The sequence below is a fragment of the Fukomys damarensis genome, unplaced genomic scaffold, assembly GCF_012274545.1.
Source record: "Fukomys damarensis isolate Sample0158 unplaced genomic scaffold, DMR_v1.0_HiC HiC_scaffold_14, whole genome shotgun sequence".
Classification (NCBI taxonomy): Eukaryota; Metazoa; Chordata; class Mammalia; order Rodentia; family Bathyergidae; genus Fukomys; species Fukomys damarensis.
Window position 1 is genome coordinate 53,696,632 of NW_022900926.1, and position 25,941 is coordinate 53,722,572.

General features: G+C 35.2%; 1 protein-coding gene across 1 annotated transcript in view; it reads right to left on the minus strand.

Moving 5' to 3' along the window:
* Positions 1-63: 63 nt before the first annotated feature.
* Rngtt (RNA guanylyltransferase and 5'-phosphatase) overlaps positions 64-25,941 on the minus strand; it is a 265,607-nt gene continuing 239,729 nt past the window's right edge. Inside the window, exons 15-16 of the mRNA XM_010633261.3 lie at positions 3,463-3,586; positions 64-1,541 (exon numbers count right to left, since the gene is read on the minus strand). Of these exons, the coding sequence (XP_010631563.1) occupies positions 1,378-1,541; positions 3,463-3,586 (288 nt within the window). The 3' untranslated portion in view covers positions 64-1,377. The remainder of the gene's footprint in view (positions 1,542-3,462; positions 3,587-25,941) is intronic.

The window sequence follows — 25,941 nt, forward strand, 5'->3', positions numbered from 1 at the left end:
TTGGTACCGGGGATTGAACTCGGGTCTTTGCGCTTGCAAGGCAGGCCAGCGAACCGCTGAGCTAAATCCCGGCCCGAAAATTTGTCTTAAATATACTTAAAACCTATACTTCTAAAAATAAATACATTAGCCTCTAGCCAGTTAATTCTGAGTTCCTTCACAAACATCAGAACATAATTTCTCAACGATGGTAGATGATCAATTTGCTGCCCTGTAAACCCACTGTCTATTAGTAATCATTTTGAAATTCAGAAATACCAATGCAGTAACATCCTTAGAGTGTAGATAGAATACTAGCTTTGAACGTAAACATCTTGATTTCCTTGATGTTTACTTCCTATAAATGCCTCTGCTTCACCTCAACATTTATATAGCAGTGGGAGTGCATTTTCTAGTGACAGCTTTCTATTCCACTGACATTACTTTCTAATCAAAGGAGTCACCCGGCATTTCCTTTGCTGTTTCGTTTGAGGGAACGAACACAACATCATCTGTATTTGATATTGCTCCCATAGATCACAGTGAGTTGTGTATTTTAATGTAACTTACAATGTGCTGATACCACTGCGGTAAAGCAGAAATAACTCCGCATTTAAAAAAAGAAAACTCTCCCAGGAGAACGACGTATAAGTGACCTGGTGGTGTATATCTAAGTTCCATGAAGTAACTCAAACCACTGCCAGAATGAACAAACTGGATAACTGATACTGTAGTTCAAACAATAGATGCAGATAAAAAGTCAAAATATTTTTCAAAAAAACAATGCAATTCACAAAAATGGAGTTTTACCTTTTTTACTTTTTCCAAAAAAACCCTTCTTATAATGATACAAACCAGACCAAGTTGTTTAATATAGTACAGTACTTAGCATTTGTTTTTTGAATATAGGAACTTTAGAAATGTGAGGAATCCATGATAAATAACAGAACTTTTGATGCCACTGCCTAAATTTTTAAAAGAAAAGATTGCCAAAGTTGAGATTCAACTTCTGAAAATGACAAGTGTTTTATGTGCTCACAGTTCCAGATTACTAACTTTATAAATTAAATGTAAAGATTATTCTAATATAAACAAGGCCTCTTTTTCATTGATTTCAATCTTATTTAAACCTTTGGACATTTCAATCTTAATATTCCACAAGGTAAGGCTGAGTTTCTCAGATATAAATAAAATGTTTAAATCCAAGAGGTATTGTAGCACTGAGGAAACAGATGAATCAAATATATACAGGCTGGCTACAATACCTGTCTTAAAAAAATTCACAATGTATAAAGATGTCAAGCCACACTCATTTTTGAATTTCTCTGGCTGCAAAAATGGGGCAACAGCATTTTTCTTACTCATCTTTCCTCTTGACCCTCCAGTCAGAGGCAGGCATTAGGTTGAAGGGTGTGGCCGCTTGGGAGGTGGTGGTGGCATGAGTTCTGTGTCAGGGTCCAAGTGATGCTTTCGCTTCTGTCCTTGAGAAGCTGCAGTACATCTGTCGATGAACTCAAACAGCATCTCCTTTGTGACAGGATTTGAGATGCTATTACACACAGCTGTGGATGAAGGCAGGTATTGAGAGTTAATTAGGATGGTGAACTCACACAGGCATATGAGAAAGGTTTCCATCCAAATAAGCTGAACATTATTTTCAATGACTGGATCATATGACTAAACCAATTTCCCTTTCTTGATCCCCAAATAAGTGTTTCTAGTGACTACTCTTTACTGTAGTACAAACTTTAAACCAAAACTTTCAATATTTGGAGTGTAAACATGTCTTTACTCTCGGATTTCTATCCCTCTAGCACAGGGCATTGCAATGTAGTCTACATTCTACTAAAACCTCTACAGAAAAGTACGCTACATGGTCTGTCAATCTCTTTCTCAGAAAGAAGTCCACTCTGAAACATGCAACATGCTATAAACCACTATTCCTAGGGACTAGAAAGGTTCCAGTATAGCTGAAGGAACATATTATTTTATCCTAATATCTTCTTTCAGGTAAGATTTTTTAAATAAAATTATGTAATAAATCATCTTTTTTCATATTTTTAATTCATTCAGTTTATTGGTACATTTTAGATATACAATATAAAGACATTCATTGGGAATTTGTACCTGTATATTATGTATCTTGGTTCTTATTTTTTTCCCCATTCCCCTCTCCTCCCTTTAACCCCTCCACACCTCCCTCTCTACAAAGACTTTGTTTCTGTTTTTTCCTTTTCTCGTATTTATTCCTTTGGGAGGGGGAGGGGAAAAGAAAGAAGGGAAAGCATCTTTTCTTTTTCTTCTTTGGTGCTGGGTATTGAACTCGGGTCCTTGAGCTTGCAAGGCAAGCAGTGACACTACTGAGCTAAATCCACGGCCCGGAGAGCATCTTTTCTTGAGTGATCAAAGTTGAGAACTAACCAATTTCATTTTATTTACTTACTTGGTTTTAGAAAAAAAGATACTGGCTTAATCATTCCTACTTCTGAATTGAACTCATTTTGTCTCAAAATGGGTGCTTCTTCCAATATACGCCCCTAAATGTATAATAATAACTTTAAAATTGTAAAACCTGGACTGGTGATTCCTACATTTTCATAGGAGCTTAAAATAACATCATTATCATCATCATAGTCGCTTAAACAAGTACTTTAAAAGTATACAATTCTCTTAACCTTTAACCTTAGTTATTTTTTTTCAACTCTACTAAACACAATTTAGAGCAACAACTTCTACTGCTAAGTGTACCTTATAAACTTCAGTTAATTTGTTTTGTTCCTCATGAAAAAAACTTAAAAATCTTGGGTTCCCAAAGTATTCAGATTGTACTCAAAGAACATACTGAATGACAGATAGCATAAATAGATTTTTTTTTTGTGGGTTTAATGGTTTTCATTTACTTTGTTCTCCATTATTTGTAAAGCTATTTTAGGAGCTAGAAATTACACTTTCCCCTGCTAAATTTGTTTTTTTACCATCTGGCAAACAATGGTTTTTATAGTTTTGAATAGATCTGAAATTATCATGGCTTTTGTTGTTGTTCAATAAATTCAACTTGTATACAGCCTAGTGTCCTACCCTTTAAACTTCTCTTCTGGGTGAATGACATAGGCCACAGGTTTGGAGAGGGGAACTTAAAGCTGACAGGAGCTAAACAAGGAATAGATCTCACAGACATTTTTCTAGACAAACAAGGATGATGTCCAAATGACTCTAGGCCACACCATGCAAGATAGCACAGGCAGCACATCTTGGTTCTAACATCATAACTTTTGTTTTTTCAATGTAATAAGAACCTTAGCTGGGTGTGGTGGCACACACCTGTAATCCCAGCACTCGGGAGGCTGAGGCAGGAGGATCACTGTAAATTCGAGACCAGCCTGGGCTACACAGTGAGTTCCAAGTCAGTTTCAACTACATAGTGAGATCCTGTCTCAAAAAAAAAAAAAAAAGTAATAAGCACCAGTAGATTGTCATACTCACCCATAGCAGTGTTGTATGCATTAGGAAAACTTTTGTCTGTCCTCTGTCTCATGAAGATCCAGCTGTTGTTCTCAAATTTACATTCTATAATTTTGTTGTCATACTGTTTTAGCTCTTTTGTCACCTGTTTTAAAAGAGAATTGAGGGAAATATTTAAATCATTTGAAAGGCTTTTTGCTGCCACTTTGACAGACACATTAGGAGATGCCAAAAACACCTGAGTAACTTCATGCAGAGTCCTGTGTCATCTGAAGTGCTGATCAAGCCTGAAGATATGGTGTGCACTCTCTTGTACACATGCTCATTTATCCAAAATTTTACACAGTCGTGAACACTGCTGTCAATATATAGCAATTAAAAGAAGCTAAGCCAAATGCAAATATGTTACTATGGGGACCAATGCTTTCAATATTGTCTGTTTCCGTGGCTGTCAGAAATTGGGTGTACTGTTTAGGTTTCATCAACTTTCGGAAAGGCCTCAACAACCAAAATCCCATGTCAAACTCTAAGCAATTTCCTTTATTGGTTAAAAGAAAAAGGTGCACATTAAAAAGTAAACACCAGGATCAAATTCGAGCAATGTGCATCCTAAATATTTTGCTTTTCAAGCAGTGATAACCCAAAACCTAATCATTAGGCTGCGTACCTTTCCTGCTTCCAAGCAAGTATGAATTCAAAGATGAAGTTACCACTTTGACTTTAGCTGGTGAGTTTCATGGCTTCTTCACATCAGATGATTGAATATGGATTACAATTTACTCTATCAAAGCTAATAAGTATCCATAGTAACTACAGAACCTTTTAAAAGATATTCCATTGGGCTGTGAGGATGGTTTTCATAAATACGAGCCTCAGCTTATCTTTGCAGTTTTCAAATCAAATGCCAGTCATGGTAATATTTTAATTCTGTCCTCTTCTTTCATAGCTAACAACTTTTCCTCACAATATGGTAGATTGCAATCATTTAACTTCATTAGCATTATTTGAAATGCTCTCATCTTTCTACCCACATATTCGCTACCACCTAGGAATATGAAGGGAAGCAAAATTTTAAAAGACACTTTCAATTCACAAATTAGGCAATGCGTGTCTTCATAAAAACTTCCAAATTGTATTATTTTTCCTTTAATGAGTATTACATTTGATTTCACTGTTTGCATTTTCAACAAATTAACAGGTTTAATACATTCAGTTGTTCTAGAACTAGGTGTACCCCAAAAATGTGATGTTGGCAAAATTTATTCTCAACTATACATTATTCTAGCCTCAACTCTCCTGCTTTGCTTATTAGAGATTCATCTTTTTACTTTTGATTCATTATTTATATCCAAGAATTGGGCAACTCGTTCTCCTAGGCAACTGTATTTGTGTTATACAATATGAAGCATTTAACAGGAGTAAATTTTTAAATCTTTCAAAGCATCCATTTCTAACTACTAAAATGAAAAAAGGGGTTTTAAATTTACTAGGTCACTGGAAGAATAATAAAGTGCCTGGCACATAGTGGGCAATGAGTAAAACTGGTAATTGAATATGAAAGTAGGTAAGGAAAGATTTCTTTTTTAAAAAATATGATAAAAGATTGACTGCAGTAGCAATTTTTAAGCATACAGTTCAGTGGTGTTAAGTATATCAATACCGTCATGCAACAAATCTCTAAGAGTTTTTTGTCTGCAACACTACAACTGTGTACCCACTAAGCACTAACTCTCCCCGCTAACCAGGCTGTGGTAATCACCTACTTTCTGCTTCTACGATCTTTACTACTTTAGATATTTCAAATGAGTAGAATCTATTTCTATTTCACTTAGTATGTCTTCAAGGTTTATTCATATTGTAATATATGGCAGCAGTTCTTTTGAAAGGCTACACAGTATTCCAGCACATGTACACATCACACTTTCTTTAGCCATTCTCTGTCACTGGGCATCTGGGTTGCTTCTATCTCTTGGTTATTGTGGATAATGCTATGATGAATGTGGGTGTGCAAATATCTCTGTGAGATCCTCATTTTAATTCTTTCGGATTTATATTCACACGTGGAATTGCAGATTCGTAGTAATTCAACTTCTAATTTTTGAGAAACTTCTAGGTTGCAAAAATGTCATCACCATTTCACATTCCCACCACCAATGCACAAAGGATTGTAACTTTTCTGCTTCCTCACCAACATTTGTTATTTTCTTTTCCTTGATAATGCCCATCCTGATGGATGTCAGGTGACACCTCATTGTGGCTCTGATCTGCATTTCTCTAATGACTACTGATTTTAAGCATCTTTTCGTGCGCTCATTGGTGGTGTATTTTCTGTATCTTCTTTGGAGAAATGTCTACTCAAATACCATGCTCTATTTTAATCAAAACGTTTTATTGCTGAGTTATAGCAGTTTGTTAAATTCATACCTTGACATATGATTTGCAATTATTCTTTTTCCATTCCATAGGTTTTTTTTTTTACACTTTTTTCTTTTGATGAGCAGCAGTTTTGAAGTTTGATGCAGTCCCTTTTGTCAATCTAGCCTTCTTGTCTATAATTTTCGTGTCACACTAAAGAAAGCATTGCCAAATCTTATGTCCAAAACAGTTTCCCAATGTGTTTACCTTCATAGGAGTTTAACAGTCGAAAGTCTTACATTTCAGTTTTCAATACATTTCTTAAGTTTATTTTTTTATATGGTTAAACTCAGAGTCCAACTTTATTTTCTTGCATATGAACATCCAAGTTTTCCTACCACAATTTACTGAAGAGTCTATCCTTCTTCACTGTATAATCTTGGTATACTTCTGGAAAATTAATAAATGCAAAAATTTATCTCTTGGCTCTCTATTCTGGTCTAATGATCCATCTATCTTTCTGCCAGAAATTAATTATGCTGGTACAAGATCCCAACAATGAATGTAACTGTACTGTATCCCTAAAATGTACCAATAAACTCAAAGCTGAAAAAAAAAAAGAAATTAATTATGCTGAGTTACTGTTGCTTCACTGTATGTTTTGAAATCAGTAGGAAGTATGAGGCCTCCAATATTGTTATCTCTCTACTACTGGTGTCCCATGAGATTCCATATGCATTCTAGGAACTTTTCTCTTTCTTTTTTTTTTTTTCGGTACCGGGGATTGAACTCAGGCCCTTATGCTTGTGAGGCAGGCAGCAGAACCACTGAGCTAAATCCCCAGCCCAGAACTTTTCTATTTCTGCAAAAAAAATACCACTGGGGTCAGGCATGGTGGCCCATGCCTGTAATCTCAGCACTTAAGAGGCTGAGGCAGGAAGGACTGCTGCAGGTTCAAGGACAGTCTGGGTCACACAGTAAGTTCAAGGGCAGCCTGAACTATATATAGTGAGATCCTGTCTTAAAAAAAACAAAGCAAAACAAAACAAAACACAACAGAAAAAAAACCAAAACACTGGAATAGATTCTGGTAGAGAATACACTGGATCTATAAATTGCTTTAGGAGATATGGATAGTTTAACAATATTAAGTCTTCTAATTTGTGATCATCAAATGTCTTTTCACTTATGTGTATTTTCTTTTAGCAAGAAACAGTGTTCAGTTTTCTGTTAAAAAAACAAAAAACTAAATTCACTGAAGAAACCATGCTATCGTGAAAAGGTACACTTTGAAAACAGCTGTCAGGAAAATTATATATGCACTTCATAAGAATGGGGCTTGCTAGTAAACACTGTGCAGTCTGTACTTTTATTGGCCAGCAACTGTGGTTAAGTCTTTATTATATATTTTATCATTTTTGTGTTCAGTTTCAGCATTGCTATAAATTATGTGTTGCTCCATCTGACTACAGCAATTAAGCAGTATTATTAACTATCTGCGTATCTGCTTGGCCAAGCACTAACAATCTGGGAAACAGAGCTTTCCAGAAAATGCATGCACCTGCCACTACTAACTTAACTTCATTTCTGTGTTCAATAACAGCACATCATTCTTCATGGATTGCACCAGTTGTATTCCCAAGGCAGACACACTGTGAAGTACTCACTTGGTTAGTTGGTAAAATATATTTAACTGATAAAAGCATTTCCCTTATATACACAAAATAAGACAGCTTTCAGTACTGGTCAGACAAAGAGAATGATTGGCATATGGGGAGGAAATTAATTTTAGTTACCATATTTTAATTTGTTACTATGACAATTCTCATCCATAGACAATTACATACTGTTATTTACTAAAACAAGACCCATTGACCTCATATAATTAACTCTCTTCACCTAGTTTGGGTTAATGAAAGCTTTAAAGTAAAAACAGTAAAATGTTTATAAATCAGAGTTACACATCTGTACACACAATTACTTTAGATTAATAAATCTGTATTTTTTTTAAAAAAAAGGGTAAAGAGCAGAATACTTTACATAGAAAGTTTTTTCTACTGTCTCCATCTTACTGAGATGGATATTAACGTATTTATCCTATATGATTCTATTAATAATACAAGGTTAAGAGACTGCTGGGTGAAACCCAACCTAGTAATCTACATTTTTTAAATTAGCAAAGAGAAATTTTTAAAATCTAAGTGGAAGAACAGCTGAATTGATCTGCACAAAGTAGGCAAAGACCTGTTTCAGTTTCTCAGGGTGGGACAGGAGCCTCTACGATTACTGCCCTTGCTCTGCAAGAGTTAAATTTTGTTATCAAGGGCTTATCTTTATTTTGGGGATGCTACGAGGGATTACACCCAGGACTGTCACACTTAGCTATATTCCTTTGTCTTTTTTACCTGAGACAAGGCTTTGCTAAGTTACCCAGACTGAGCAGGAACTTGGGATCTTCTTGCCTCGGCCTGCCAGGTATGTGCTCCCATACCTTGCTTCATCTATTTTTTTCTTTTAAGAGAGAGAGTGTACAGAGGCCTGGGAGAGGGTAGTTTCTTTGAAATAATCTGCTATGAAGATACTTTCAAACAACAAATATCCTGACAATGAGAAAGCCACCAAAGTGATCTTTTTTTTAACATAATTTTGACTAATTTTTAGACTGACAGAAAAGTTGTAAAGAGAGTAGTTTCTGTATTACCTCTTACCCAGCTTCCTCTGTTATTTCACATATCATATTTATCAACTCTAAAATAACTAACATTGGTACAACACAATTAAAACCAAACTATAAGCTTTTTTTTTCCCAGACTTATCTGTTTTTTCACTAATGTCTAAGACTCAATCCAAAAACCTGCATTGCTTTTAACTGCTATATGTCCTTAGTCTTTTCCAATCTGATACTCTCTCAGATTTTCTTTGATCCCTTTGAAGAGTACTAGTTAGAGATATGTGCAATATTACTCAGTTCAGGATTTTCAGACATTGGCTCATTATAAGACCCAGTAAGGCTATGGGTTTGGAGGGAAGCTCTCTCATCTCATTGTGATATGTCTGGGAGTGCTGTTGGTGATGTTAACTTCTGATTACTTGTTACAGTGGTGAGGTGTTTGGCAGTTTTTGCTACTGCAAAATTACTATTATTTTTTCCTTTCTAATTTCTCAAGGTTTCAATCATTAATTTTAGCATTTATCCATGAATCTTGATTGTATCAATTACTACTATAGTGTTTCAATGAAATTATCTACTCTATTCATTCCTTGTACATTTATTTCCCAGACTTCTGTAAAGAAAATGTATCTCTTTGCTTTTATTTATTGTTTTTATCAGTATGGACTCATAGCTATTTATCTTATTCTTTGGTTTATAATAAAACACTACATTTGTTTTGTTGCTCAGGTTGTTCCAATCTTAGCCATTGGGAACTCTCAAGTGACTACTATGTCTTTTAAACTCTTTTTCATGGTACCTTTAAAGGGATTTTTTTAAAAGAACAAAATTCCTCTTCAATAGTCCAGGCTATAATAATTATTGTGACCACTTGTTTTGGTCAAAATTTAAAATTACTATTGAAAGGACTGGAGGGAGACAGAAAGAAGGTTAAAAGAAGAGAGAGACAAAGTGGAGGGATGAGCTTACAGATTTGTTCTTAAATGTTTCCAGCCCCCTTTTGTGAGCAGCTGTCTGGAGTCAAACTAAGGTGGGTAGTTTTTTCTTTTCTTAAGTTATAACTCTACTTTAGATAATTCAAACTCAAATCTCGATAATGCAACAGAAAGTGGATTTTTAGAAGCATATCTTATGTAAATGAACTTTAAAAAATCTTGCTTTCATGCAAATAATTTCATTTCTAAGTACTTATGAAAGCTGAGAAATTAAAACAACAAACCAGAAATGCAAAGGAATAAATCTTCTTTGGGTCATTTCAACAAAATGAACAGCTAAACCCTGAATTACTAGATTAAAAAAAAATCATTTAGAACCACTACATTACAGGAGGGTCACGATATGATTACTTTTTAAAAAATGCATCTATTTACTGGAGGAAATAAAACACTTCATAAGTTAACTTCTAAAAAAATGTGCTAGACCTACCATTTAAAAAAAGCTCCACCACTATGAGCCATTTTTTGTGCCACTAAAGGAAAAACTACTTTAAGTGAAACATTTTGCATTTGCTAGGGCAGAAACACAGCAGGGAAATTTCTCCTCCGTGAATGGTGAGGCCTTTAAGTCCTTTAATCTACATTAAAGTAATACAAGTAGCCAATTAAAAAGGAAGTAGGCCTAATTGCACCTTATTTATGCTGAAGCTATTACAGACAAGTCACATCTCCAGAGTAGTGTAAAATCCACTTGAAAGTACAAGTTACTACCTTCCAATAAAACCAGCAGCTGGTCACAGTTATTCTTCAAAATATGATGTCTTCGTATAAAATAAACGGACAAATCCACGAGAACATGAGTGGTTCCTGGTGGATGGTAGAATTAGGAATGACTTATTTTCCTTTCTGTGTTTTGTTGTACCTTCCAAAGTTTCTACCTTACATGTTTGGCTTTTGGAATTTTTGATAATAAAAAAAAAATCCTAAAATAAACTATGTTTCACTTAAGATAATAAACAACAGGTTGGTTTCTAATATACAGGTACAAAAATAAGAAGAAATAATCATTTAAATGTGAGATTTAAAAAAAAACTTGGTACAAAGTTTTAAACCCACAGTTCTCAAGCTGTGCAACGAGGAACCCTGGGGAACTGCAGCAAACTCACAGAGACACCATGGCTACTTTAAATTTTTAGGGAAACACAATGATATGTAACGGATACCATGCAATCATACAAATGAACAGTCCCTCAGACTAGTTTCAATACCACATTTGTTTAGATAACATATATTTGCAAACTAAGTTTGGGGCAGTGATTTTGATTTTAAAAAATACTGTTTTGGGCTGGGGATTTAGCTCAGTGGTTCGGTGGCCTGCCTCGCAAGCACGACGACCTGAGTTCGATCCCCAGTACCAAAACAAAAACAAAATACTGTTTTAATATTTATATCTTTGATCCATTTTGATTTTAGTTTTTGGTACATGGTGAGAGATACAGGTCTAGTTTTAATCTTTGGCAAGTTGAAACCCAGTTTTTCCAGCACCATTTATTAAAGAGGCTGGCTCCCTTTCCCCCAGTGAAGGTGTTTAGCTCCTCTGTCAAAGATGAGGTAGCTGAACATGTCTAGAGTTGTTTCTGCATCTTCTAATCTGTTCCACTGATCCCCAGGTTTGTTTCTTTGCCAGTACCATGCTGTTTTTATCATAATATCTTTATAGTAGAGTTTCAAGTTGGGGATTATGATACCCCCGCCTTGTTTTTGTTGCCTAGAATTGCTTTTGCTATTCTAGGTCTCTTCTGGTTCCAAATGAATTTTTGGATTGTTTTTCCTAGTTCTGTGAAATATGCTTTTGGTATTTCAATCAGGATTGGACCGAATCTATATAGCCATTTTGGAAGCATGTCCATTTTTACTATATTGGTTCTTCCTACGCAGGAGCAAGGGATGTCTTTGCATTTTCTAATATCCCTTTGATTGCTCTTGAAGACCCTGACGTAGGAAAAGACTTTATGAACAAACTCTCAGTTGCATGTGGACTAGCACAAAGAATCAACAACTTGGATCTCATCTTATTAAAAAGCTTTTGCATAGCAAGAGAAACCACCAACAAAGTGAAGAGACATCGCACAACATGGAAAAGAACTTTTTACCAGCTGCTTGTCAGACAGAAGTCTACTATCTAAAACATATAAAGAACTTCTTAAAAATCAGACCCCCCCCAAATTTAAAGACCCAATCCAAAAATGGATATCTGAAATGAACAGACATTTCTCAGATGAAGTAGAAACAATAAATAAACATATGAAAAAATATTCAACATCACTGGTCATTTGAGAGATGAAAATGAAAACAACACTGAGATTCCATTTACTTCAGAAAGAATGGCTGCTATCAAGAAATCAACCAATAATAAATGGTGGCAGGGCTGTGGGGAAAAAGGAAACCTTCTCCACTGCTGGTGGGAGTGCAGACTGATGCAACCACTTTGGAAATCAGTATGGAGATTCCTGAAAAAACTAGGATTAGAGGTCCCATTTGACCCAGCTATTTCCCTGCTGGGTATCTTTTCAAAAGAACTTAAAACATTATACCACAGAGATATATGCATACCCATGTTTATAGTGGCACAGTTTGTCATAGCTAAATCTTGGAAACAGCCAAAATGCCCAACAATTGGTGACTGGATAAAGATGTGGGGTTTAAAAAAAATAAAATGGAGTACTACTCAGCCCCAAATAATGATAAACTGGAGACATTTATATCTAAATGGAGGCACACTGAGACCATATTCTTAAGTGAAATAAATAGGGCACACATGGTAAATACCAAATAATTTCTCTGGTGTGAGAAACTGAAAGTATAAATGAGCATCAAAATATATAATAAAAAACATGAAATAGGAAGAAAAGATCCAAAGGAGAAGGGAGGGGGGAGAAGGGGGGGCTAAGGGAAAGGAAAAAAGGGAAAGAAAAAAACATGAGAAAAGAAGGGAAAAATGGAAACAAAGCTTTTTTTATAAATAGGGACGGAACAGAGGAGTGGAAGGGAGAGATAGGGAAAGGGGAAAAAATGAGAATCAAGATAGACTGTGTACAGGTACAAAATCCCAATGATGCATGTGATCATAATGTATACTTAAAATGTAGCAATAAACTTACCGAATTAAAAAAAAAGTACTTCATGAAAAACTAATGTGGACCAGGGCATGAGGTTGTTGGTATCCAATATGATTTCCAGGTTTGAGAAGTTATACAGTGCTTAACACATGCTGGTTTGTCAGGACATACATAGTTGTCTGACTCTCATCTACTTAATAAACAGAACTGATACATATTTGTTTTGGATTAGGTGTGCTACGTCAGAGGCAACATGAATAGAAGTATGATAAACTGTTGTCTTAAAATTCTTTTCATTCCTCCATTCCCGGGTCCTAGTCCCTAAACCTGTACATAGGTTTATGTCTAGGACTTAACGGAAATCAACTTATAGTAGTAGAAAACTGTTGCTTAGGGAGCTGAAACCGTATCAGGGCACAGAATGAGAATTCCTATCACAATAATTTCATTCACTTTGATCTACAGCACTGTCTTAGTTACCTAACTCATCACTGAAACAAAATACCGGACACTCAAAGTTAAAGGGGAAAAGCTTTATTTTAGCTCAGTTTGCAGAGGTTTCAGTCCACAGGTGACTAGCTCCAAGGCAGGATGTCATGGCAGAGGGGCATAACAGAGGAGAAACAATTCTTAAGCAGGCAGAAGGCAGCAAAGCAGTGAAGAAGCAGCAGCAAGCCTGCCTTTTTTCTGTCCTTTTATATCCATCCAGGCTACCTGCCCTTTGAGTGGTGCCACCTACACAGATGGTGGGCTTTTCCATTATCCACACCCAGAACTATGCTAAACCAATCAGTACACTAATTTAGAAATTATATATCCTTAATCCCGGCATCACATACCCTAGATCCAGCCACCTCTGAAAATCCCCACCTATAAACACATGAAGCTCTGGGGGGATCAACTAGACAAAACCCATAATAACCACTAACCTACAAACACCTCAATGATCTTCCACTGTCACAGTACGTGGTCTAGAGTAGCACCTCAGGGGTGATAATTACTAAATTCAAGGGAATCATGAGCCCTAGTTTATCAACCGATTAGTAAAATGATCCCCAAGTACAGTAAGCCAGAACTGTCTCTAAATCTTTTTCTACCTCCTTTTCTCCTTCCATTCTTTTTTCCTACAAAACAAAATAAAGCAAAAATGTTCTAAGGCTTAAACAGCTTTCTTTGCCACATGAATGACATATATTTGGACTTTCTACTACATAGTGCCTAAGGTGGAGGTGATGGCACTATAAGTCTTTGCTACCGTGGTATTTAAAGGTAGCATTTCCCCCTTTGACAACGAAGAACAGGGAGAGGAAATGGAAAGATAAAGGAAAATTTCTTCACAGGCACCTCCCCTCTTTTTTGGGGGAGGCAGGTAACATCAATCATTTTTTTACAATGTATAATTCATTTTAATATGAATAAAAGTAAATTATTCACTGGATACTTAGTATGTCATACATTATGAATTTGGGTATCTCCTTTAATTTGAACCATAATCTTATGATGTGGGAATTTTATTAGAGTTCTTTTACAGACATGGAGACCAAAGAAAGTTTAGTTAAAATACCTCACACAAAGTCAAAGACCTAGAAAGTGGAACAGCAAACTCTCAAATGTAATCTGTTTCCTTGTGCAATGCTATGTCATGTCACATTCCAACAGCAATTATAAGGTCTGGCACACTGGAAATTAAATGATAATAACAGTAACAACTAAAAGCATGATGTACATACATACAAATCTAAAACTGTCACATCTATGTGCTGACAACACAAAATAAAAATGAAAGAAAAAAAATTAGAAAACCTAAAAAAATGGAGAGATATTCTATACTCATGGATAGGAAGTTCAATACTGTTAAGATATCAATATTGTTAAGATACACTGTGTGACCTACAGATTTAACATAATCACAAGCAAAACTCGAAAAATAATTTTAATAGATACTCACAATTTGATTCTTAGGAAAGCCAAAGAAACTGGAATAATCAAAATGATTTTGAAAAGGCACAAAGTTGGAGAAGTGACATTGACCTGAAAACTTGACATAAAACTACATTATAGTGAGTGTGATAAGAGATATGGATCAGAGAGTTTAGAAACAAATCTAGAAATAGAAAATCAACACTCTTGCACAGGCACAGAGGCAATGCAACAAATAAAGGCAATCTTTTCAAAAGTGTTGGAACAACTGGACATTCATATACAGAACAGGTAATTCAACCCATATCATCCACCTTATACAAAATTTAACTGAAAATGGAAAGCAGAAAAAAAAACAGAAAATCTTTGTGACCTAAGGTTAGACAAGATTTCTTAGAGATAACACTAAAACCTCAATCTATAAAATAAAAATATGGATACCTTCCTGAAAGAATTAAAGATATCATAATACAGTGACACATGCATACCAATGTTTACAGCAGCACAATTCATAATAGCTAAATCTTGGAAGCAGCCTATATGTCCAGAACAACTGAATGGACAAAAAAAATGTGGCATTTATAGACAATGGAGTACTATTCTGCTATATAGAAGAACAAGCTAGAGTCCTTTGTAAAAAAAAAGGATGCAACTTGAAACCACAATGTTAAGTGAAATAAATCAGATGCACAAGCTTAAATATCACATAGTTTCTCTTATATGGAAAACCCGAAGCATAAATAAATTAAAGACCAAAATAAAAGACAGATAATAGGAAACAGGGAGAAAGATCTTCTGGGAAAGGGACCAAGAGATAGTAGGAGGGTGGAAGGGAAAGAGGGGAAGAGGATGTAAAAGAAATCAAGATGTGTCATATACACGCACCAACTCCTCAAGATTAATGTAATCACTATGTATTAAGCATGTACTAATAAAAATAAAAAACCTGATAAATTGCATCAGAATTGAAAATATGCTCTCTGAAGATAATTCAAAGAGTGAAAAAGAAAAACTTGGATAAAATATTTTCAAATCACTTATCCCAAAAAAGAATTTATATCTAGAATATAGAAAAATTAAAACTAAATGAAAACAGACCTATAATCTCAGATACTTACTTGGTAGGCTGAGGTAGGATAATCACCTGAACTCAAGAGTTGGAGACTATCCTGGGCAACACACTCAGACCTAACTTGGTGGTGAGGGTGGGCCAAAAATCTAAGTAGACACTACACCAAAGATACATATATAGCAAAAAAACACATGAAAATATGCTCATATTTCATATGTCCATAGACATTAGGGAAATGTAAATATTTTTACTATTTTATGAAATTTTATTTTTTCATTAAAAAAATCACAATGAGACACTGACAATATTAAGTACTAACAACATGCAAAGCAACTGATCTCTCATACATTGCCAGAAGTGTAAAATGATATAACTACTTTTGAAAAACAATTTGGTAGTTTCTTTATAAAGTTAAACATATACCTATCATAAGAGCCATCAATCTCACTTTTAGGTATTATCTAAGAGAAATTAAAACATAAATTCAATAAAAATCTGAATTATAAAAGCTTGTATTAGTTTTATTTATTATCATTTAAAACTGTAAACAATCCAAATGTCCTTCAACTGGTGAATAAGATAAATTATGGACTAGCCATACAATGAAGTAATTCCCAGAAATAGAACTAGTGATAAACTATTAATATAACATGGACAAATATCAAACACATTGTGCTAAATTAAAGTAACTGGCCTGTAAAAGTTATGGAGTACATGATTTTATTTATAAGACATCTGGTAAAGGCAAAAATTACAGAAATAAAAGAGATTACTGGGTCCAGCTGTTGGAAGTGGCATGTGGGAAATTTTGGGGGGTGCTGGAATTATTTTGTATATTTATGTCAGTGGTAGCTATGTTATGTGCATGTCTGTCTAAACTCATGTATCTAAACCCCAAAAGAATGAATAACACAGCCCCCACTTATGTTTCTAGCTCTTATAAACTGTCTTAGTGTACCTTATACCTCTCCTTTATATTACCCATAAATTATTTGTTGAGTATCGATTATGTCAACCAGAATGAATTACTGAACACTTAGTTGATGCAGAGTACTGCTCTAAATGCTTTACACAAGTTAATTTTTTAATCCACACCCTAGAAAGTAGGTATTAATAGCATTCCCATTTTACATATAAAGAAAGAGGCACAGAAGAGTTAAGTAATTCAATCAGGGGTCAATAGTCAGTAGTGGAGAAACACTAAATTGCTGCTAGGTTCTCTGATATAGTATCCAATTTAATCTGTACTGAATTCAATGAGTTTTTTAGATGTAGAAACTGAAACCAGAGAGTTTAAGTAATCAGAATAAAGACACTTAATTCATTTTATTATCAAAATTCAAATTATAGGCCTTCATAAACCAAAAACTGTAGCCTCTTTTTGCCTAGGTATCTAGCTCTAGGTTGAAAAAGTATTATAGGAGGCAAAGACAGACTATGCTTATGAACAATTTTACTTATTACATAATAAACAGCAATTTAAGTAATTATTTTCAATTACTTCTCATTTGGGACAGTCTATACGCCTGAGATAAAATGATATGTGATTAAGAGCAGAGAGCCTGTCATATTGACCTGAACCAAGCACAATATCTATTGTTTCTATTCCTTCACTTGCCAAATGCATATCATTATGACATGTATCATCTCTGCTGTTTGCTATTCTAGATGTAGCACAAGCCACAAATCATAGCAAATTGCAGAATTTCTCAATCATTAAGGATTTACAATAGGTTAATTTAAAAATGGGCTGCATTTCACAGCTGCAAGGCTTTTGTTTGGTTTCTACACCAAATGAGAAGCCATTACTGGACTGAATGACCGACCTTCCCATAGCAATGACTAGCAAAAGAAAAGGTCCTGTGGAGGAACAGGTACCTCTGTCAGGCAAAGTGAAGTAACAGTAATGGCTTAGTACAGTCCCAAATTCAATGGCACAATATATTGGCTCACTGCCTGTTTGGTACTAAGCATGCTAAGAATTAAAAATAGTTCCCTCATTCATTGCATGTTTGAGATCATAAAACCAATACCCAGCCAAGGAAAGTTTCATGATCTTCCATTAACATGAGGATAAAATGTGATACACTTTTTATTCTTTACAGTTAAAAGATAGGCTTATCTAATTTTGCTCATTCTTAAGGTGTCTGCTGTGCAAGCAATCCAAATAATTTGCAAAGTAATATATTAATTTGATAGTCTACCCACTTCTGACAGTAACAAATTCCTAACTAAAATAAAATAAAATAAACATTAGGTAATCATGTTTGATGCAGTAAACCAAAATGCTTCTATGATAAATGAAGACTTCACTTCTTCCTATTCAGCCTGGCATTTACAAACCAACAATAATGCTGAGGTTCTTCTCTTTTAATCTACTAGAATAAGCCAGCCTTTAAAATGGCTCAGTTTGGTTTAGTAGCACTAACAGGCAACAAAGCCCACAATACTCACCTGACTTTTACACAGAACTCCTTAGTTTAGTAAAAGTGTTCTCAATGGTGATTAGGATTGAGAAAATGAGGCTTCCTTTCTCACAAATCTAAACCTGAAGTTAGTGTAGACTCTCACTGACACCTGACCACAGAAGCTGTGGTCTGCTCTTCATATATGTCTAATCAGTCATTTAGAATCAATTTTTACTCTTTGTTATGAACATGGAGTTGTTGATAAAGTACTGCACAAATACAAAGAGAAAAAGGCACAACGTCATAGGGTTCCATTTTGTTTCTTCATGTTCTCGAGGAAAGAAATTTATGATGGATTTACATAAATAAATCTACCTCATCAGCTCCAGATACTGAGGATATCAAAACTCATGCAAAAGATTTTGAAAGTCTAAAAATGATTAAAATAAATTATCTGTACCAATGGTCACACTCCATAAGTATCTTCCTAAAATAATTTCTTTTCAAAACATACCTTAAGATCCTTTCCTAATATTAAATATTTTGGAGTAGAAACTCTACACAGAAAACCTGGTAATCATCAAATTACTTTTTTCTGAAATATTCAAGTACTAAAGTGTTCTTCCCTCCCCAATTATCTTTATTAATTCCTGTGCATGTGACCATTCATATATTAAGTTAGAATAAAGCCAGGGAAAATAGCAAATTCACTATTTTGGTGACTTGTATTCAAAACTAATTTGAAGTTATTAGCCAAGATATTTCATCAGATATATTTATTTTAAGTCTGTTTGCTTTTGGTACTGGGGATCGAACTCAGGACCTTGAGTTTGTGAGGTAGGCGGTGGAATCACTGAGCTAAATTCCTAGCCCCGGATATATTTATTTTTAATTTTGACTAAGATTTTTCCCTTCATGAGAAAAGAACATTTATTAAATATTTGTGATACAAGAAGATACTTTACATTCATTGTTATCCTTTCCATAATAGTGAAATTAAGGATCAGAAATAATTCTTTCAAGCTTGTATTTAGATCTAGAGCTCTACATTATACTAGCTCTAGGAAATAAGTTTCAACATGCTAGAAAAAAGGAAAATTTTGTTGTTTGCTCCTACTCAAGAAACTATATGGGCTGGGGGTATGGTCCAGCAGTGGAGGCACACCACTTAGGAGGCACAATAAAAACAAACAAGAAATTACCAGTTGGGTATGGTGGTACATGCCTGTAACCCCAGCACTCTGGGAGTCAGAGGCAGGAGATTGCAAGTTGTCTTGCCTGAACAACTTAGCAAGACTTTGTTGAGAAGAGGAAGAAGAAGAAAAAAAAAAGGCTGTGATGCAGCTCAATGTGAAAGCCTTGCATTCAACCCTCATCCCCCAAACCCCAAGAAAATGACTAAATAATAGCTAAACTAGAGTTAATGAATCTGAATCAATGAAGTCCCCTTTGCAGTCACTGTAAAAAGATATGTGGACTCCAGAAAGTAATGTTGAATTCAATGAAACATAATATTCTAAAATGAGAATGATAAAAAACTTGAGCTGTATATGAGAAAAAACCAACCAACCCATGAGCTTCAAATGCCATGTATTGACCAATACTACATAGAGGAGGTCCAGAAAGAAGACAGGATATATGATGTAGGAAAAATCTCAAATGTGAGTAAGAAAAAAGTAGAGGAGACAAAATGTCCTAAGCCAGGTTTGTGAAATAAAGAGAAAGTGCTTTTAAGTTGAGTAACTAATAAAATATTTAGATGATGATCGATGCTATTTAAATCTTTAGCAGGCCCCAGTGACAGGGTGTTCTTTGTCCTAGTAACTGATTTATCTGCTTTTATTTTCAAACTTAAAAGGTGGGGGATACAAAAAAGAGTTAAGATGTGCATACATCAACTCTCCATGATGAAATGTAGTCAATATTTACTGCAAACATGTAGTAATAAAAGTTTTTAAAGGGGGGATGGGTCTTTGCACAGAATTCTGCATGTATGTTAAATTCATGTTATTATCCAAAAATTTCTTCATTTAGAAATAACCAATTGCCTATTCCCTTAAGTGTTTGTTGTAGTCTGTCCTGGTGAGGACAAAAGGAATGTCTCCCAAGGAGAATAAAGAACAACAACCAAAATTACATGAGCAAAAGAAAATCCAAGAGACAGAGAGGGAGAGGGAGAAGGCAGGGGATGGGGACAGGGAGGGAGAGGGAGGGACAGACATAGATACAGACACAGATGGACAAAGGGAGGGACAACTGATAAAAGCCAAGTGCTAAGATTACAGGCCTGTACCACTGTGCTCAGCTCAACTACTCTTATGAAGCTTTCAGAGGATCTATAGTATTCTAAATAAAGTAGCTGGCGATGTATATTATTTGCTGGAAAATTATTTTCAGGGTACATGAAACTGAGTCTAAGGATGATTAAGGTAGGTGGCTGTTCACTTTTACTCTAGAAAGTATGCAGCATAATCTTGCTACTTATTAAAAATAATATATTGGCCGGGGATTTAGCTCAGTGGTTCCGCTGCCTGGCTCAAAAGCACAAGGACCTGAGTTTGATCCCTGGTACCAAAAAATAAATAAATAAAAAATAAAAATAAAAATAAAAATAAAAATATTATATCAAGCCAGGCATAGTAATGACAAATACCTATAATCCCAAAATTCTGGGAGGCTGAGACAGAAGGGTCACAAGTTCAAGCCCAGCCTGGACAACTTAGCAAGACCCTGTCTCCTCTAATTTTGCCAATGTTGACTGAATCTTTGTCGACTTTTAGGCAAGTGCTTGTGGCACTGAGCTCTTGTGGCTTCCACTGAAGTGGGCTGTTGTGGCAGTACCACACTTGCTACGGGAAGATATACTGCAGTCATGATGACACAGGAAGGACATTTGGGATGTTCCATGAGGGTATTCAAAACCACAGAACCCTACAGAGGATTATAACATAAGCTGAGCATACATCATTTCCTTGGTTTGCTCTGTTGCCACAGAAAGAACAATGACCACCTCAAAGCACCATTCTATGTTCAGTTGTTATAAACTATCTTTAACCTGTCGCACCAACACACTTCAGATGTTACCAGTCATTGCCATTTCTGCTTTTGAACTACTTAAGGGAAAACAGTCTTTCAAATCCTACCGCCTAACTGGTGTTAAATTTAGACCATCATGCTTTCCTTACCCTGGTGAGAAATTAATGTTCTAGTCTGTTTCCAGCTTTATAAAAGGTGGTAATGGTGGGAGGGAGGAAATCCCTATTTTAAATATCCTATAGCCTAAAATGTCACTAGCAGATGAGTTTTGTGCAACCCTACTTAAGAACCTACTGAGGGTAGAGCAAATGTTTGATTTTAACACCAATTAATCATGAAACATGAAATCTGAGTTATGCAGGCTAGCAATGGTAATGCAAGTGAGGGGAAGTGGCAGAGTGAAGTGAATCTGAATTTTTCAATCTCTCATCAGAGATGATAAAAGAAAAATAACTCATTCTTAGTTGTATTTCCTTTTGCTGGTTTTGTTTTTTAGCAACTTGTTTTTTGCTTAAATAACTTTTTAGACATCAAAATCCAAGAGTGAGAACAATTATGTTAATAATGCCAGGAAATTTGTTTGCTTTGTTAAATTGAGCTTCAAAAGCACTTCAATTGAACATACATTTGTGCTTGCAAGTAATGCCTATTCTTATATCCATTTAAAATGTTTACTTTATTACAGCTTATTATAAATGTGAAGTCTGAAATGCAACACCATGACTGCTCAATTTCCAAGCCACAATTTTATGATAATCATATGAAATGTATTCATGTGTCAACAGAACTGCTTAACAATGCCCCAAATGGGGCTGCTAGCAGCTCTGTCTTTCCAATGGCTACATGGTTCTGTGCTTCATAAGAAGCATAGCTATTCACCATAAGCCCCTGCCTTGCCTGGCCAGGTTAACATCCCACCTTTTACAGTTCAGTGACCTACTTTTGGTCATTTCTGGCATCTGTCAGCTTTTCCCCAAGTCCAGGCTCTATTTCACTTTGTGTACTTTGCTACATTGTACACTGTCCTTCGTAAGAAGCATAGCTACAAGTAGAGAGCTCTTTGAGAATTTTAACTTCATTTGTAGCATGTACTATTTTGTTATTCTTAGCTCAGTTTAATTGCTACTATCTCAGAATACAGGTGAGCTCTTAGAGAAAAAGAATGCTGTTATTTATATATGCTGTATTATGTTTCTAGGCATCCTTCAAGTATCAGAGGAGTCGAGACAGAATCCCTCAGTACTTGATATTCCCTACTGCCAGTAGTAATAGGCACCTGGAAGATACTTTCTATCACCCTGGCATCTCACAAAGCAGTAAGTGAACACAATAACATATGAAGACTCAATGAATGGAAATGAGCAACAGGGATAGACATGTCTCTTCCTCCCAAGCATTCTCTGTAGCACTCATGCCTTCCTCACGTTTGTGGCAAGTAGCCTACATAACAGTGTCCACAATAGGGACTGAAATCCCCAGCACCAACAGTTCCTTGTTTCAGCCTGTATTTTTGACCTTTTATGATCATTATTTCATTCAGAGGATCTGTTTTGCATGTAGTGAACCATGCTCTTTGGGGGAGACATCAACAATTAGCAATTAAGATTATGAGGTGATAATCTGTGTATGTGTCTATCCATCTACAACTTCAGGCTTAAAAAATAAAACTCCTAGTACTACTTTGCTGAATTGATAACAGAGTTCTGTGCAAACATTCATCAACTTAAACACAATTCATTTTTAAATACCTAAATGCTTTTGAAGTCCTGAATCTTAGCTGGGAGGGAACATAAAAGCTGGCCTCAATCAACTCTCTTTTTAGATGCAAAACACTGAAATTCACAAGCTTGTCAAATAACTTGTCCAAAGCATATGCCTCTGTGGGTGTACAACTAGAACGGGATACAGACTCCTGCCATCTCAGTCCAGCACATCGACTCTGGGGTAATCTACAGGACAATCCTAAATAATCAAAAGTGAAAATTTTGCCCAGGAAATGTTTACTTGCAGTCATGTAAATTTCACCAAAGAGGAGAAAAATGTTTGATCCAATTTATCTGAATGCAAGATAAACAGTTCATATTCCAACTCACTACAGACACATACTTCATAAAACAATTTGTTTTCTTACTTTGTGTAACTTATTGTGTGATTTTCTATTTTATTTAATTAAAACAAAAAACAGCAAAACTGGATGAGATCTACGAAAATGAATTTAAGACCAACTACCCAAAGTTGGGAAAAACCTTACAGAGGTTTATTCAAAAGAATAATAGATTGATCTCAAGCAACCAGAAAGAAAGTAGGGAAAGCAGTTTAGCTTTTTATAGTTTTAAATTATATAAACAATTGAGGTGAACAACTCTTAGACCACTATGAGTCTTCTTGTTCAGGATGCTAGCTTAGAGTCCTCCTCATGGCTCCTGCCACCTTTCCTACAAACTGTCTACTTCCCCACAGGAAACGCACTGTGAAGAGGCTGCCCTGGCTGGGCGAACACTCTCATCCATCTCCTCTGTACTCCCCTCGGCATAAGACACTTGTAAAGTACAGCTAATGGTTTACTTGAAAGATTTCAGATAGCATTTTTTTTCAGAGAACTGATCCTATTTTGTTAGCTTCTGAAATATCATATAGTATATTATTTTTGAGTGTAAGTCCTTTCCATTTACATTCTCCCACATTAAATAAGCTCCGTGAATGAACAAAACAAGGGCCACTATTTTGTTCACTGCCAAATCCCCCACTGAACATACAGCAGGTGCTCAATGGCCTTTATACTACTCTTCTTTCTCTGCCTTGCACGTCCCTTTCTCTCTGGCTAGTAATTTCCTTTTTAGTAGGATGATTTTTTTCTCTGGGACCGCCTTTGTTTGATTCCTTAGATTCTCGTGCTTCACTGATAACATAGCTTGTACTTCTTTTATCTTAGAAAGGTAATGATTGAATTCTATTTCTAGCTTAACAAAAATCTCTATTAGATGGAGCCTTAATAAACTGCTTAGCACAGTACATGCTCAAATAAAATTTTTGTATGAGCACATGAAGAAAAAGTTACACACTTATGGTCTGAAAATCAAAGCAGAATAAGCCCATACTAATGACCTAGCCACATGGCTACCTGGAAATTGGACCAACTACAGCTTTCTGAAAAGTTTCTTAAAACTCTGCTGCCAAACAAAATTAGGCTTCTCCTACCTTTGGGAATGTGGGTATGATTTCTAGCAAAAGGGGAATTAATAAAACATTAGATACTGGGGGAAATTAAAGGGGTAACAGGGAGGGAAAAGAAGCAAACTCCCATGCATTTCTGTCACACGGGAAGCAAATAAAATAATTAAGGCTTCCTACTGCATCATATTCATTATAAACCAAGAATCTTTTGCTTCCTAAAATATGAAAGATAATGACTCGCCCACCCAGAATTTCTCAATATTGTTCACAGTACGAAAAAAAGATAAATGCATCAAATGCTCAATTAGGAGAAGCATGAGATAATATACAGTGTAAATATGCAAATTTTAAGTAAGATGAATTTACATAGCACAACTGACAGAAATTCAAAGGTTTTATAAGCATTAACCCTTCACATTCTTCTGAGCTAGTTTTGCAAAATTTCTAAACAGTGGAGTTTGAACTCATGTAAAGAAAGAATTAATTTAAAATAAGTTTATGTCTTCCTTTCTGCTACTCTAAAATGAGCCTACATTTTCTTAAAATAAAATTCCATGCATTAGGGAAATCTTAAGAAATATGTCCATCGTAATTCCCACCAAATCACCAGTCAAAAGGATCAGCAAATTGTCTCAAGAAATATAACTTGAAATACTGCTTCAAGATGGCATCAATAATAATTCAGTGGGACTGTATAACATTGGAAAGCTACAGACTAAGAACAGATCTATTTCAAGCCACTGGAAGTCTTCACAGCATGTATGAAGGATTGTCTGAAAAGAATTCTTGAAGTGTTTGACTTTAAATGTTTTCACTTTTATAAACCCTTAAGATCTAATAAAAATATATGTACACTTATTGTATATCAATAAATAAAGTTAAATATAGCTTATGCATGGTGGCTATGTTCCAAGATTTCTAGTGAAGGCCTAGAACTGTAGATAGACCGAAACTCTATGTATACTACATCTTTTTTTCTGTATGTGTGTGTATGTATGTATGTATGTATGTGTATAAATATATATATAAAACTGTATGCATTAGTTAGCTTTTCATTCTGCGACTACCTGACTGATATTAATTTTAAAGGAGGAAGGGTTTGTTTTGGTTCATGATTTCAGTCCACGATCCCTTTGGCCCTGTGATTGTACATGCATCATACACAGTGTGTAGTGGAGGTTATTTGATTTTTAAGCTATGTAACCTGGAGCACAATACTTGAAATCTGTCAGATGGTGGCTACTGAAGATGAATGATTTAATCTATGCAAACTATTTGTTAGAACATTGTGGGGGAAAGGGGAACTCAGTTTATATAGGAAAGTATAAAATACATTACATAAACAATTTTCTACTTGAAACAGCAAGCAAATAAAACTAAATTAATGGAGAAATTAAATCTCATACAGTTTACTCTTACTTACTCAATATATGTTTCACCATAAAACTACTAAAAATAGTATATGAAAGCAAAGTAACAGACTGTTAAATTTATTTATTTCTTCTGTCAACCTGAATTGGAAGACTAACATTCTATAAGGTTATTTATGAATTACAATAAAAGTAGTAACTTTTGAAATAGAGTACTATGAGCTCAATATGCCTGTAAACTTCATGCAAAATGTCTGTCACTGATGTAAACTACTGCACAGGGCCATATGTGCCCTATTTTTTCTGGAAATGTACTAAGTTCTATGGAGCCAGAGTGCCCTCAAAAAAACCCAAACATACCCTGGGTTCATTACTTGTTCTCTCTCTCTCTCTCTCTCTCTCTCTCTCTCTCTCTCTCTCTCTCTCTCTTCTTTCTCTTT